This window comes from Arvicola amphibius, chromosome 2, assembly GCF_903992535.2.
Source record: "Arvicola amphibius chromosome 2, mArvAmp1.2, whole genome shotgun sequence".
Taxonomy (NCBI): Eukaryota; Metazoa; Chordata; class Mammalia; order Rodentia; family Cricetidae; genus Arvicola; species Arvicola amphibius.
Window position 1 is genome coordinate 177,277,969 of NC_052048.2, and position 14,307 is coordinate 177,292,275.

General features: G+C 48.3%; 1 protein-coding gene across 1 annotated transcript in view; it reads right to left on the reverse strand.

Moving 5' to 3' along the window:
- Positions 1-3,356: 3,356 nt before the first annotated feature.
- Positions 3,357-14,307, reverse strand: part of Ube2h (ubiquitin conjugating enzyme E2 H) — a 90,535-nt gene continuing 79,584 nt past the window's right edge. The window contains exons 6-7 of the mRNA XM_038318476.2: positions 13,206-13,334; positions 3,357-7,227 (exon numbers count right to left, since the gene is read on the reverse strand). Coding sequence (XP_038174404.1) covers positions 7,103-7,227; positions 13,206-13,334 — 254 coding nt within the window. The 3' untranslated portion in view covers positions 3,357-7,102. The remainder of the gene's footprint in view (positions 7,228-13,205; positions 13,335-14,307) is intronic.

A 14,307-nucleotide genomic window follows, 5' to 3' on the forward strand; every position in this document is an offset into this window, starting at 1 on the left:
AAACCCTAATTTAATCTTAAAAAATAAATAACCCTAAACTAGGAGGTGGTAGCCCGCCGTTTTAATCCCAGCCCTCAGGAGGCAGAGGCAGAGGCAGAGGCAGAGGCAGAGGCAGGAGAATCTCTAAGAGTTCGAGGCCAGCCTGGTCTACAGAGCAAGTTCCAGAATAAATAACCAAAGATACACAGAGAAACCCTGTCTCAATCCCACACCAAACCAAATTACAAACCATAACCCTAACTCTTTGAGGGGTGGGGAATGTAACTCTGGTCACCCTGGAACTCGCTCTGTAGACCAGACTGGCCTCAAATTCAAGAGATTCACCTGGCCCTGTCTCCCAAGTGCTGGGATTAAAGGTATGCGCTACCACCTCCGGCAATGAAGTTTTTAAAAACTTATGGCAATGGTGTTCTGTATTTCTGCTCTAGAGATGGGTTCCTGGTCAGTTTTTATTGGTATAAAGGTTGAATCCAGAGCCTCACATACGTACGTAGGCAGGTATTCTGCCACTGAGCAGCATCGCCTACCCCTACAGCTGATGCTTTTTCTGTTTCTAATGAAGACCTCAGAAACACGCAGTGGAAATTAGGTGTACTGGGGTTGAAGTCCTGACTCTCAGATCTGGACTGGGCCTATGGGGCTGACACCTGGGCAGCTTAACCATGATGTATCTGGTTGGGTCCCGGATGACAGGAGGCTCCGGTGGGTGCCGGCCACCAACTCTGCACTTGGAACAACATGAGTTCAACAGGCTTACAACGCCATAAGCCCTAGGACCCAACCCGGTGCCATGGTCTCAGCTATAGCTAGCAAGATGGAGGCCTGGTCTGCTCGCTGGAACGCTCCCAGTGGGATCTCCTAGAGCAGAGCTTTCGGCATTCTGGACCCTACAGAGCAGTGGTTCTCAATCTTTCTAATGCTACAGCCCCCAACCATAAAATACTTTCATTGCTACTTAACTCATTTTGCTACTATCATGAATCATAATGTAAATGTTTCCCGATGGCCTTAGGCGACCCCTGAAGGGGTCACGACCCACAGGTTGAGAACTGCCCTAGAGGAAGGCATTATGGCAAGGCATGTCTTTCCGATGCTATCAGCACAGAACTCTTGAAATCTGCAGAAAGGTTTCTTATTTCTGCGTTGTTCTGCTGAGACAGGGTCTCACTATGCGCCTGGTTGGCCTTGGAACGCTTTGCATAGCGGACTGGCCTTGGGCTGACGTTCACCGGCTTCTTCCTACTGGATGGAGGATTAAAGGAATGTCCCACCATGCCTGGCCCAGAAGGGCATGTTTAAAAAAGCATCACTCAGTCAGGTGGTGGTGGCACACCTTTAACCCCAGCACTTGGGCGGCAGAGGCAGGTGGGTCTCTGTGAGATCAAGGCCAGCCTGGTCTAAAAGAGCTAGTTTTAGGACAGCTAGGACTGTTACACAGATAAACCCTGTCTTTAAAAAACAAAACAAAACAAAACAATTCTGGGGTTAGAGAGATGACTCAGAGGTTAAGAGCACAGGCTGCTCTTCCAGAGGTCCTGAGTTCAATTCCCAGCAGCCACATGGTGGCTTACAACTATCTATAATGAGATCTGGTGTTTGGCATACCTGGAAGCAGAACACTATATAAATAATAAATAAATCTTTAAAAAAAGGGGGGGGGGGCATCATTCTGCTGGGTTAATCCCAGCGTTTGGGTGGCAGAAGCAGAGAGGCAAAGGCAGGGAGGGCTCTGTGACTTCAAGGCCAGCCTGGTCTTCGGGCTACAGAGAAACTGTCTCAAAAACAAAACAAGAACAAAATCCGCCATCATTCCACCTTTCCAAATGCATATCCATGGTCATTACAAAAACAGCTACCAGGCTGCCTGCAGGAGCTGGGGCTGTCTGCCCTAGGCTGGTTGGCCATGGAGGCAGGGTCCTAGAAAGGTCACACTTTATCTGCCCTCTAGTACTCTCTGCTGACTTATGACAATAGGGTACTCCAAGTGCCACTCTGTCCCTGTCACTTCTTAGGGCCTCACACAAGCTCCAGAGTTCTTAGGACCAGGAGATGCCGTGTTTAAAAATATCCATCAGCACAGACAGGCGAGCAGCCCTGAACTAGAGGAAAGACTCCTCTGAGTGACTTCCTCTCTATAGGGCCAGATGACCTTTCTGTCCCGGTGCTTATAGCTCTGGGGGTCAGGCCACTGCCACAATGGACTGTCCTTATCAAGGTGACCATTTGGTGGCTCCAGGAGTTGTGCGGGTCCTAAGCTGTCTCTTCCTTCTCTGGCGGGATCAACACCTCAAGATCCAATGTTAAGCCAGGCAGTGGTGGCACACGCCTTTAATCCCAGCACTCAGGAGGCAGAGGCAGGTGGATCTCTGTGAGTTCGAGGCCAGCCTGGTCTACAAGAGCTAGTTCCAGGACAGGCTCTAGAAACTACAGGGAAACCCTGTCTCGAAAAAACAAAACAAAAAGATCCAATGTTAAGCAACTCAGCCCCTGGGGTCTGCTGGCCTTCAGACAATGAGAGAAGTTAGTTAAGTCTAACTTTCTAGAACCACATGCCTCAGAAACCCCACAAGCCCTGTCCTGGAATAGGGGCAGTGCCTTGGGGTGTGAGAGCGCCTCTTGGGTCTAAAGAAGCCTGTATTCAAGTCTTGGTTTCCAAACACAGGATCCCACAGCAGCTTCAATGCTGGTGCCATGGGCTTGCTTAGTTTGCACGGAGTCCATTAGAGTCAGAAGTCACTGGAGATGTGGACTAGAACTCCACAGCTCTGGCTTCCAGGACTTTGGGTAAGGGCCAATGAAGACCACTAGCTCAACTGTTGTGGTTTGTTTCAGAGCACTGGAGGAAGACATATCTGGAAGGTGGCCTTCCTTATTCAAGAGACACTGTTCTAGGTGTCTCCCCCCCCGCCCCCAATGCCAAACTTGATAGGCAGATATGGAAGTGGGCTCCTACACACAGTATCCCTATGCCCAGGAAACATCAAATCACAGATGTGAAGACACCCTTGCTCAGGGGGCTTAGCCGACTGGACAGCACTGCCATCTGGTGGCTAGCTAGAGCAGTGTTGGGTTCTCCAGAGGTCAGCACTTGGGGACACAATGGCAGCAGACTCCTGTCCAGACACTGACCGATTGATCACACATCCTCAACAGTCCACAGGCTGCTTAGGCACACACAGGATAATGAGACCCTTTAGCACAGGGTTGGCAGATGTTTAAGCAGGAAGGACTCTGATGTGCAAACCTCAGCCTGTCTGTGGGCAGGGACTTTTGGTTATTCCTGCCTGAGGGTGATTACCAATTCCTGTCCTGTCTTGTTGATTGGTGTGTGGGCAGCTATTGATCAAGTTCAGCCATTTGCCAAGGTATATACACATTTTATTTAAAAAAGTTTACAATTTCCATTATACACAACTATTAAGAGGTTATAGTCAGAGGAGGCATTTGTCCAGGTGACAGACATGCCCACTAAATAATCACAATGCAAGGAAGGTGGGAGGGCGGAGACAGGGCAAGGAGAGGAAAGCGGTAAATAAAAAGCTTGGATTTCAATTAAGGGCTGGTAAGTCCCCTTTATCTCTTCAAGTATCACACAAGGTGTACCAAATACAATCAGTAATTGAAGGCCATTTCTTCCCACGCCCACAGCCAAGTTAACTGTGGAGCCAAGAGCCAGGCCATTCCTCAGGCATGCGGAAAGCTGCACTCCCGGGACCCCGGAGGGCCTTTACCCCATCCAATCCCTAAAGAGCCGGCCAACGTGTTCAGTGGCCAAAGGAAGATGAACATGGATTCAGAAGTCCAAAAGAAAAGCAGTTCTTTGTGCCCAATCAGAAACGAGTTGGTTTTCACTCAGCAAGGCTCTGACCCAATCAGAAGTGGGCAAAACAAAGCAAAACTCTCCGCTAACTTTTGTAAATGGCTTCCCTTTTCCAAGTCACTAAAACAGAGGGGCCACATGCCATTCAAAACCCAATGCCAGTTCTCGGAAAACTGACCCAGAGACTGGCAGGGGATCTGTCATGATTCTTAGCCACCCCAAAAGGTGGCTTAGAAAATGCAAGTATCAGGTCAAAGGCCAACTTCCAGGGCACAGTTCCTCCGAGGAGTCCCACCCCTCGGGGGCCCACATCAGCCGGTTGGCAACAGAACAGCACTTGTAGTGGATGAAAGCCCTAGAGCTGGAGACGTGGCAACTTCTGAGGACTCTCGTCAACAGGAGATGCTGGCTGAAGCTGCACAGTCTCGAGGAGGGTGGAGACTGCCAGGGTCTATGTTGGCAACCACAGAACACCGCCCACAGGCCCCTGCCCTGGGCTTTCAGGGGGCACAGGAACGTGGCAGGTTTGGGCTGCCAGGCAGCAGCCACTTTGCTCGTCAGCATTTGGCAAGAGCTCCAGCCATCTGAATGGGGGCAAAGAATGGCTTCCACTGGTAAACCAAGGGGCGGGCAAGTGCCAGCAACAGCCCCGACTTACTACTGCTAACCCTCAAAGGAAGGAGTGCTCAGCCTCCAAAGGGGTCGATGCCCCCTTGGGTATTAGGAGGTACATCCACAGGCAACTAGAGGGTTTTGGTAACCGAGGAGGCAAACTCCAGAGCTCGTCCATTTACTCTGGGGACCTGGAGTCCTCAGAGTCACAGTTAACTTTCATCTCTGATCCTTTGCACCTATGGGTATGGTATGGTCATCTAGCCCTACCTCACCAAGCAGCAAGGAAGGGTCAGAAAGCTTGCAAAGCCAACTTCCCAACAGAGTCAAGGCCCAGAGAGCGGCAACAAGCATGGAACCAGGACTGGTGCCAGGCAGTTGAGGGTAGTGATTGGGGGCAGACATGAACGCCTGGATGGGCACCCTCTGCCCTGGCCTTGAGCCCTGGGCTCTGTGTGGCCGTTCAGCACCGTCAGCTGTGTGCTGCTCCGTCTGCAGGGGAGGAGTGGATTCTTTTGAGGGTCAGAGCAGTAGCTGCTCACGCCCATGCCCTAAACTTGACTCTGTCATGCTTTGTTGGATTTTTTTCTATTTTTTTTCAACAAGATCAAAAGCAATCATCAGGACCTTTTTTTTTGAAAGGTAATTAGAGTACTATTTTATACAGTATTGAAAAAATACAATTTTTTATTGTTTGAACTCAAAGTCACCACCCAGCACTTCAAGCCTACCCTAAGTAGCACCTACAGTAAGGTTATGGCATGAGCAAACTGCCACTCTTCCAGGGAAGCGATCTGGACGCGCCTGCAGAGGCCCTCCTTCCCCCAAACAGAAGACAGCACGCCAGGTAAGCACAGCGTTACACGACAGTTAAAGCCGCCTTCCTTCCAACAGGCAGGGTGCCCAAGAGAACAGTACAGTGAACTGACCACAGCCCCACAGAACTCCATTTTGCCCAAAGAAAACCTTTTGCTTCATGCCCGTAATTAACTTAGAATAAGTAGATTATTTGTCTTTTTATTTAGGAAAATAATCATGCTAAAAGTTGGACTTCATATAGATTTTCAAAGGAAAGACTGATTGTGCTTTTTGAATTAAAAAGGAGAGAGAGGTGTCTCCCAAGCTCACCGACTTAACCTTGTGGAATACAGCACTCCTACACTAAACACATCGAAGGAGAAGGCAGTCCACCGGACACGCACTGTCTTCAGACGCTCTTGGGATTGGCTACTTCTACTGTTCAGGTTTCGGCAAAAAGAATACAGAGCAGGCGTCTAAACTTTCTCCAAATCCCTTCCAGAGTCCGATGGGAACTGCTGGGCACTCTGGGTGGCAGTTAGCTGAGCAGAGGCTGCAGCGGCAGGCCAGGCTTCCAGCTGTCTGACTTGCTGTTACCGTGGAGGGACAAAGTATCCTCCCTTCCTCGCAACCCACCTATAACCTGTCATGGCTCACACCCTTCCTAGGTCACAGAAGAAAGTGGCTCTCCCACCTCAAGCCACTGTGGGTACAACAACTTTCAATTCTTACTCATTTTAAATTTAGGATTTTTTTAAAAAATTAGGATGTTTTGGGTCTTACATACCCACACTTCCCTCTGCCATAGTGGTTGGCAACTGGGCTGCTGCCAGGAGCAGCTGCCAGAGAGAGAACCAAGAGATCACAGGATGGCACAGGCCTCAAGCCTCCAGGCCAGTCTTTCTCCACCTAAAGGTCCACTGAGTGCCTTTGTCTCTTGGTAGCTAAAATCTGTAACCTGCCTAAGTTCAATTCACGCAAAAAATATAAAGGAACAAAAGAAAAGAAAAACACCAAACAAAAACTGCTTCCAGTTTTTGCAGTTCAGTCCGGGGCAGTGGTCTCCAACGGGCCCAGCCTCCACTCTTCTCCTCCAGTCCTGTTCTCTCTCTCTCTCTCTCAAAAAAAAAAAAAAAAAAAAAAAAAAAAAAAAAAAAAAAAAAAAAAAAAGTTCTGGATGACGAGCTGTACCAAGAAAAAGATTTGGGTTCAGAAAACATTCCCAAAGGGTCTTCAAAGCAAAACCAATGTGGTTACAGGTCTGGTTGCAGAGGGCCAGGAATCTACCTAGAAAAATGCACTTAAATTTGAAAAAAAAAAAAAAAAAGGCTCTAAGTCTCACTTCTCATCCAACCCTGCCCCGTCTCCACTGCAGTCTCGGGAGCAGCTGGCTGTGCGAGGCCAGCTTCACAAGCTCCGAAGCTCGCCTCTTCCTCAGCCTTTCCCTTCCACCTGGAAACGCACTGCTCTGTCTCCATCCAAGAACTGGTACATTTGGTTTTATTCTTTGGAACCATCCATAAAAAGAAGCGACTTTTCCTGTTAGTTTTCTTCACGTTTACCTATCAGAGCGGCGATTCTTGACAGTTCAGTAGCACGCAGGCTGACCTGGCCAAATGGACTTATGAATGCATGCATTCGGACTGCATATTGCTACCGAAATGGAATGTGGGGATATGCTATGCACCTCAGGTTGAGAAATGACCAAGAAATCAAGATCTAAAGGGTGATATATAATATATATATATCAATGCTATTATTCATAAAAACCTTGTTTAGTAATAAAAAAAATTGCTTTGTTTAAATATGAATATTATAGTCTGCTTCTCATGGTTAGGAAATAAGTCTTTCTGAAAAGCAGATGCTTTTCTACTACAACTCCATGTCCTGGGCCTCATCTTCCGAAAAGTCAGACATAGAACTCTCCGACGAGCTGTCGCCAGTGCCCTCTTCCTGCTCCTTCAGGGCCTCCTCCGTTGCGTATTTCTGGATGTACTCTGCACAGGGAGTGAAGAAACACAACATGAGCTCAGCGCCACAGGCACAGACGTCCCTGCTGCGCCAGGGGAAGCTGTCATTGTCTCTAAAAGCCACGGGGATTCCAAAGGAGAGGTGACTAGTGTGTGTGGGTGGGTGGGTGGGGGGGACGGGCAAGCACACGTTTGACTTCCCGTGTCAGGACTAGTGACTCCCAGCCTCCTCTGACTGCAGCTGTGTAGCCACAGCTGGCTTGGGTCTGTAGACTGTAGGCTCCTGCCCGCTGGGTCTGTAACAATGCGTTCAGTCTGCTCATCAGGAACAAGCTGTCTTATGGAGGCTCAAGAGTTGCCGGGTGGTTCTTCTATGCATTATTCACTTCAAGATTTATGCTTCAAGAGCCCAGGCCAAACGTGCTGACTGAAAACAAAATGTTCCTAAAAGCACACTCTGTAGCCGGGTGGCGGTGGGGCACCCCTTTAATCCCAGCACTCTGGAGGCAGAGACAAGTGGGTCTCTGTGAGTTTGAGGCCAGCCTGATCAGAGTGAGTTCCAGGACAGCCAGGGCTGTTCCACAGAGAAACCCTGTCTTGTTTGAGTAAACAGCCTACATGTATAAGCAAGGGTAGCTGGAGAGATCCCATAAGGACACAAGCTGGACACACATGGTCACTCCGCACATCCTGAGGCGGTGTCCTTTCCTATGGAGCTGCAGGAGCCACTATCAAGAGGTAGGCAAAAGAAGCGTGCCTGCCAATGTTGAAGATAAGCACAGGGGCCGAGGTAGGTATGTTTCTACTTTCCCTCCTTGGCTGGTACAGCCTAGGCTAGTTTTGGAACTTGATATGCACAAGACTGTCTTAAAATTTTTGGTGTCAGGGGGCTGGAGAGATGGCTCAGTGGTTAAGAGCGCTGCCTGCTCTTCCAAAGGTCCTGAGTTCAATTCCCAGCAACCACATGGTGGCTCACAACCATCTGTAATGGGGTCTGGTGCCCTCTTCTGGCCTGCAGGCACATGCACAGACAGAATATTGTATACATAATAAATAAATAAGTAAACAAACAAACAAACAAATAAAATTTTTGGTGTCAGGTGGTAGTGGTACATGCTTTTAGTCCCAACACCTGGTGGCAGAGGCAGATGGATCTCTCTGAAATCAAGGACAGTTTGGTCTACAGAGTGAGTTCCAGGACAGCTATGGCTGCACAGAGAAACAAACCCTGTCTTGAAAAATAAAACAAAAACAAAATGCACTTTTTAGAGTTAAAAAAAAAAAGCCTATGTATGTATGAGCACAGGTGCAGGTGTTCAAAGAGGCCAGAGGTATGGGCCCTAATGCTGGAGTTACAGGGGTTGTGGGGCACTCCATGCGGGGGCTGGGAACTGACCTTAGGTCTTCTGAAAGAGCACCGAGTGTTCCAGCTCAGGATTTGGTTTCTGACTCACCCTTCCTAGAGTCGTTCTGTCACGCCATCTTTTTAGATAGTCAAAGAAACAAGTGCCTATGAAGCTTTGACCAGGACGAGGCTTTTCAGAAGGCCGAGAAATTAAGAACATGTTACTGATAGGGAGAATAAAGACTCAGAGGGAGGAGCTGCAACCTGAAGGAACTGGATGAGGGCTCAGGAGGCAGTTATGGCCACTTGAACCCCACGCTCTGCCATTCATTTATTTTTTCTTAGAAGTTTTCTTTTAATTTATTTATTATGTACTCAGTGTTCTGCCTGCATTTCTACCTGCAGGTCAGAGGAGGGCGCCAGGTCTCACTGAGGATGGCTGTGAGCCACCATGTGGGTTCTGGGAATTGAACTCAGGACCTCTGGAAGAGCAACTACTGAGCCACCTCTCCAGCCCCCATTCATTCATTTTTTTTTGTTTTGTTTTTTCGAGACAGGGTTTCTCCGTAGCTATTGAGCCAGTCCTGAAACTTGCACTGTATACTAGACTGGCCTCAAACTCAGAGATCTGCCTGCCTCTGCCTCCCAAGTGCTGAGATTAAGGGCGTGCGCCACCATGGCACGGTCAGAACAGTTCATTTAAAGTCTTAGTGTCACCAAAATTGTGTGGCTGGGCTATGAAAATTGAACATTAACTTTTTTTTTCCTCTTTCTTCTTTCTTTCTTTCTTTCTTTCTTTTTTTTTTTTTTTTGGTTTTCAAGACAGGGTTTCTTTGCGTAGCCCTGGCTGTCCTGGAACTCACTCTGTAGATAGACTAGGCTAGCCTCGAACTTGGAGATCTGCTGCTTTGGCCTCCCAAGTGCTGAGATTAATGGTGTGTGTCACCATTGTCCAACCTTTATTTATTTTTATTTTCTTTAAATCAGAGTCTTATGTAGTCCAGGCTGGCTTCAAAAATTTAGCTACCACAAGCATCAGATACGTAGATATCTAAGGTCAACCTTGAACTTATGACCTCTTGACTCAAACCCCCAGGCACATGCCACCACATCTAGCTTCTGTAGTGCTGGGTGTTGTGTATGCTAGGCAAGCACTCTATCAACTACACCCCCCAGCTGGCCTTAAAGGAAAAAAAAGAAAGAGACCACGAGACCAAAACTCAGAAGAAAACGAGGCAGACTGTAGGGTCTTGTTGAGTGCACATAAATCAAGAAAAGTCTGCTTTTCCCTATAGCAGCGGTGGGTCATTGCTCCCACAGGGGCTGAATACCAAGAGATCCTGCACAGCAGACATTCACATTACAATTCATAACAGTAACAAAGTTATGAAGTAGCAATGAAAATAATTTATAGCTGGGGATCACCACACATGGGGAACTGTACTAGAGTTGCAGCAGCAGGCAGGCTGAGAAACACTGCTCTACTGACAGAGGGAGTGAGCACACTTCAGTACCCGAGACTCATCCACCCAGACCGTCACAGGAGGAAGGGAAGGTGGACTGCTCAGCACTGAAGCCCCCGGCAGGCTGGTGCTGCTCAGCAAAGGCTTTGTGGGCGCAGCCTGCATTCGCATGGAGGTCAATCTCCTGTTGCTCTGCTCATGCTATCAAGGCAGTAATTTAATGACTGAGCTCTCTACTGTCGCATTAGCAAAGGTGGTTTTTTGTTTTTTTTTTTTCTTTTTTTGAGACGGTCTCTCTGTAGCCCTGGCTATTCTCCAACTTAAGAGATGGTCTGCCTGTGCCTCCTGAGTGCAGGGATTAAGACATGCACCACTGTGCCTGATTTACTAGCAAAGGTTTTGAGCAGGAAAGTGACTTTATCTTTAGATAATGCCAAGGGCACACATTCCCACAGACTGCTTAGCCTTCAACCTTTTTACACCTGCATTTTTTCAAAGATTTATTTTTATTTTTAATCATGTGGATATGGGCATACCTGGGGAGTGGGGTACACCGAGACAGTGGATCCTTTGGAGCAAAAGTTCTAGGCAGTTGTGTCTATTGGGCATAGGTGCTCAGAACCTCTGTGTAGTGGGTTGAGTTAGAATATCCCCCATTGCCTCATTTATTTGAATTCTTGGTCTCCAGTTAATGAAACTGGGCAGGACTAGAAGGTGTTGTCACTTGGGGTGGGCGCTGAGGTTTCAAAAGCCCACGCTGGGCCCAATTTTGTTCTCTCTGCCTCCAAATTATAGTTCAAATGTGAGTTCTTAGCTACAGCCCAGCACCATGCCTGCCTGCTGTCTGCCACACTCCCCACCATGATGGCAATGGATTCATCTTCTGAAACTGTAAGCAAGTACCCAATTAAATTTATAAACTGCTTTAGACATGGTGTCTCCTCACAGCAACAGAATAGTGGTGATGCTCTGGAAGAGTAATTCATGTTCTCAGCTGCTGAGCCAGCATTTTCTCTTCAGGCCCCTACCCTGCATTCTCAAATAGCATCAGCTAGATCTAAATGTTAAAACCTAGAGGAGAAAAGTTATGGACTTTTCTGTAATGCAAATACACCGAGCTGTGACTGCCACCGTAGAGTTCAAAGACATCCTGAGAGAAGGGTCAGGCCTAGACATACCTACCTGGAGGGTTACCTGTAGCCACGAATAAGCAACTCAGGAGAGACCTGGAGTCTGGGGGGTCTAAGCATAAGCTGGTCATAGGGGACGGTCACACTCGGGGGATGGAATGAGACATGGTTCAGAGAAGACAGCGCCAGAGCTGTGGCGAGGCCCAGGAAGACTCGGAAGAAGTCAGGCCACAGCTTTGGTAGAAGGGAAAGCAGTGATAAAAGCTGAAAATGACACATGGAGCCGGATCCTAAGAGGCCCGTAGGAGAAGACAAGGGCTTTGGAAATGGGCAATTCCAGCGGTGAAGGCAGCAAATAAATATTTGAGAAATAAGGCAAGGCAACTCTTATTTCCTGAAGTGCCAAGGAAAAATGGGGAGGCAGTATACAAAAGTACAGTAGAAGCAGGGCTGAGCTCAGGTCTAAGAGCCGTCACAATCTCAGACTACCAAGAATGGCAAATCGACCTTCAACATGGACACCGCATAAAGTGAGGGCTGGTCCCTGAGAGAGGGTGGCTACCGCCCTAAGATGAACACAGGCTGGTCCCTGAGAGAGGGGTGGCTACCGCCCTAAGATGAACACAGGCTGGTCCCTGAGAGAGGGGTGGCTACCGCCCTAAGATGAACACAGGCTGGTCCCTGAGAGAGGGTGGCTACCGCCCTAAGATGAACACAGGCTGGTCCCTGAGAGAGGGTGGCTACCGCCCTAAGATGAACACAGGCTGGTCCCTGAGAGAGGGTGGCTACCGCCCTAAGATGAACACAGGCTGGTCCCTGAGAGAGGGTGGCTACCGCCCTAAGATGAACACAGGCTGGTCCCTGAGAGAGGGTGGCTACCGCCCTAAGATGAACACAGGCTGGTCCCTGAGAGAGGGTGGCTACCGCCCTAAGATGAACACAGGCTGGTCCCTGAGAGAGGGTGGCTACCGCCCTAAGATGAACACAGGCTGGTCCCTGAGAGAGGGTGGCTACTGCCCTAAGATGAACACAGGCTGGTCCCTGAGAGAGGGTGGCTACCGCCCTAAGATGAACACAGGCTGGTCCCTGAGAGAGGGGTGGCTACCGCCCTAAGATGAACACAGGCTGGTCCCTGAGAGAGGGGTGGCTACCGCCCTAAGATGAACACAGGCTGGTCCCTGAGAGAGGGTGGCTACCGCCCTAAGATGAACACAGGCTGGTCCCTGAGAGAGGGGTAGCTACCACCCTAAGATGAACACAGGTCTGGTCCCTTTTGTAACTAGGATCAGAGCAGACCCGCACTACAGTTAGGGTAATACTATATTGCTGAGGCATAATGAGTAGAAGAATAAAGAAGTACTTCTTTATTATAATACCCATGCAGACAGTGTCTGTGGTGTCAAAATTTTAGCAGTTTCCTAACAAAATTCTATGTGGTTGAAACCGCATTTTTCTTATTAAAAATTTTAAGTAATTGAGACCTAAGAAAATGAATTACAGGTCATTTATGAATTACAGATTATTTCTACTTTAAGCAAAAATACTCAACAATACTCCAGAGGGACCTGGGGAGGATGAGAAAACATTTAACACACAGCCCCCAGTATTCCTGTGACATAAGCCTTGCACAACTAATGGGGAAGATAAACCGATGCATCCATGCTCCCCTAACGTACTTTTACTGCACTGGTGGCAAGTGCATTCTGGACACACTGGTGATTCGGGAGCTCTGCGTCCTGTGCAGATGAGCGCGTCAGCTCCTCACACGAGGGCCATCCAGTGCCGTCATCTGTGCAGGAGGAGCCACACCTCAGCTTTTCTTACACTGTGCACTGCTTTCTGCGCCTACAACTTTACCAGGCAAGTTCTCAAACACAGACCAAGGTGAAGAGGCAGCCAGGGGCTGTGCGTGCAGGGCAGTCCCAGAACACACTGAAGAGGATCAGGTTTTACAGGTCCTGATTTTCCTTTTAATCCAGCTCCAATCCCAGTATGCAAGTGGTCCTAAATGTCTAGGATTAAAGGTGCGTGCTTTAAATGGCCAACTAAAAGTACATGGCACCTTACCTTTAATTTTTTGCTTGTATTCTTCTGGTCGGTGGAGGTACATGGCTGCAGCATCACCATTGAGAGGATCTATGGGGTTAGGATAGGCCAACAACTGGGGCAGGAAGGATTCAAATATATTGGTAAGATCTGAGAAAAAAAAACACAACAGAGACAGTTCATTCCTGGGAACACGCAATTTTACCTAATGAACTGGATTTCAGTAGTCAAGAATGGTTACTTTAAAAATCTATTTTACTTTTATCTATGTGTACGTGCTTTAAGCTGCATTAATTTATGTGTGTCATGTTCGTGCAGGTGCCCATGAAGACCGGGGCTGTTGGGTACACCATAGTTAAGTTCTCTACAAGAGCATTAAGCAGTCTTTTTAAATGTTTTATTTATTCTTTGTGCCTTTCACATCATGCTTCTCGATCCCACCCATCTCCTGTCCCCTCAAATCAGACCCCTGCAATCTCCCACTAAAGTAAAACAAAATAAAATCTAAGATTCAAAAAAGAAAAAGGGGAAGGGTTCATCATGGAAGCTGCAGTACGACACAGTGAGTCACACAATAAACCCTTTATCCACGCACATCTTTACATACAGGCATTCATCCCCCCCCAAAAATCACTGGTTTGGTTTGAGGCTCCTGGTCTGGGCACTCACGGGGACTCTTCCTGGATATCCCACTTCAGGCCTGTGTAAACCCTGGGTCTGCAGGCCCACCAGATCACAGATGGGGTGAATACTGGGATGAGCTAACACATAATCCTGGTTCTGGGCCTGGTAGCTGCAGGGTTGGTCAGTCTGCCAGCTCTCCCATTTTCGCCACCAGGGTGAGCTCTCTCCTGCATTCCCTGGCTAGTTCACCCCCTTGCAGCCATGACACCAGCTTGGTCTACAGAGCAAGTTCTAGGAAGGCCAGGACTGTCACACTGAAAAACCCTGTCGCCAAGGAGAGGGGAGGAGGGAAAAAAGAAAAGGGCAGAAATCTATACAACCACTTATAACCATAAATAGCTACAACCCACTGGTAATATTAACCCTTGTCTTACTGGCATACCCACATGATGTCTGTCCAAAGCGAAACAAAAGCCCAGTTACCTTGTGCTTTATAAGG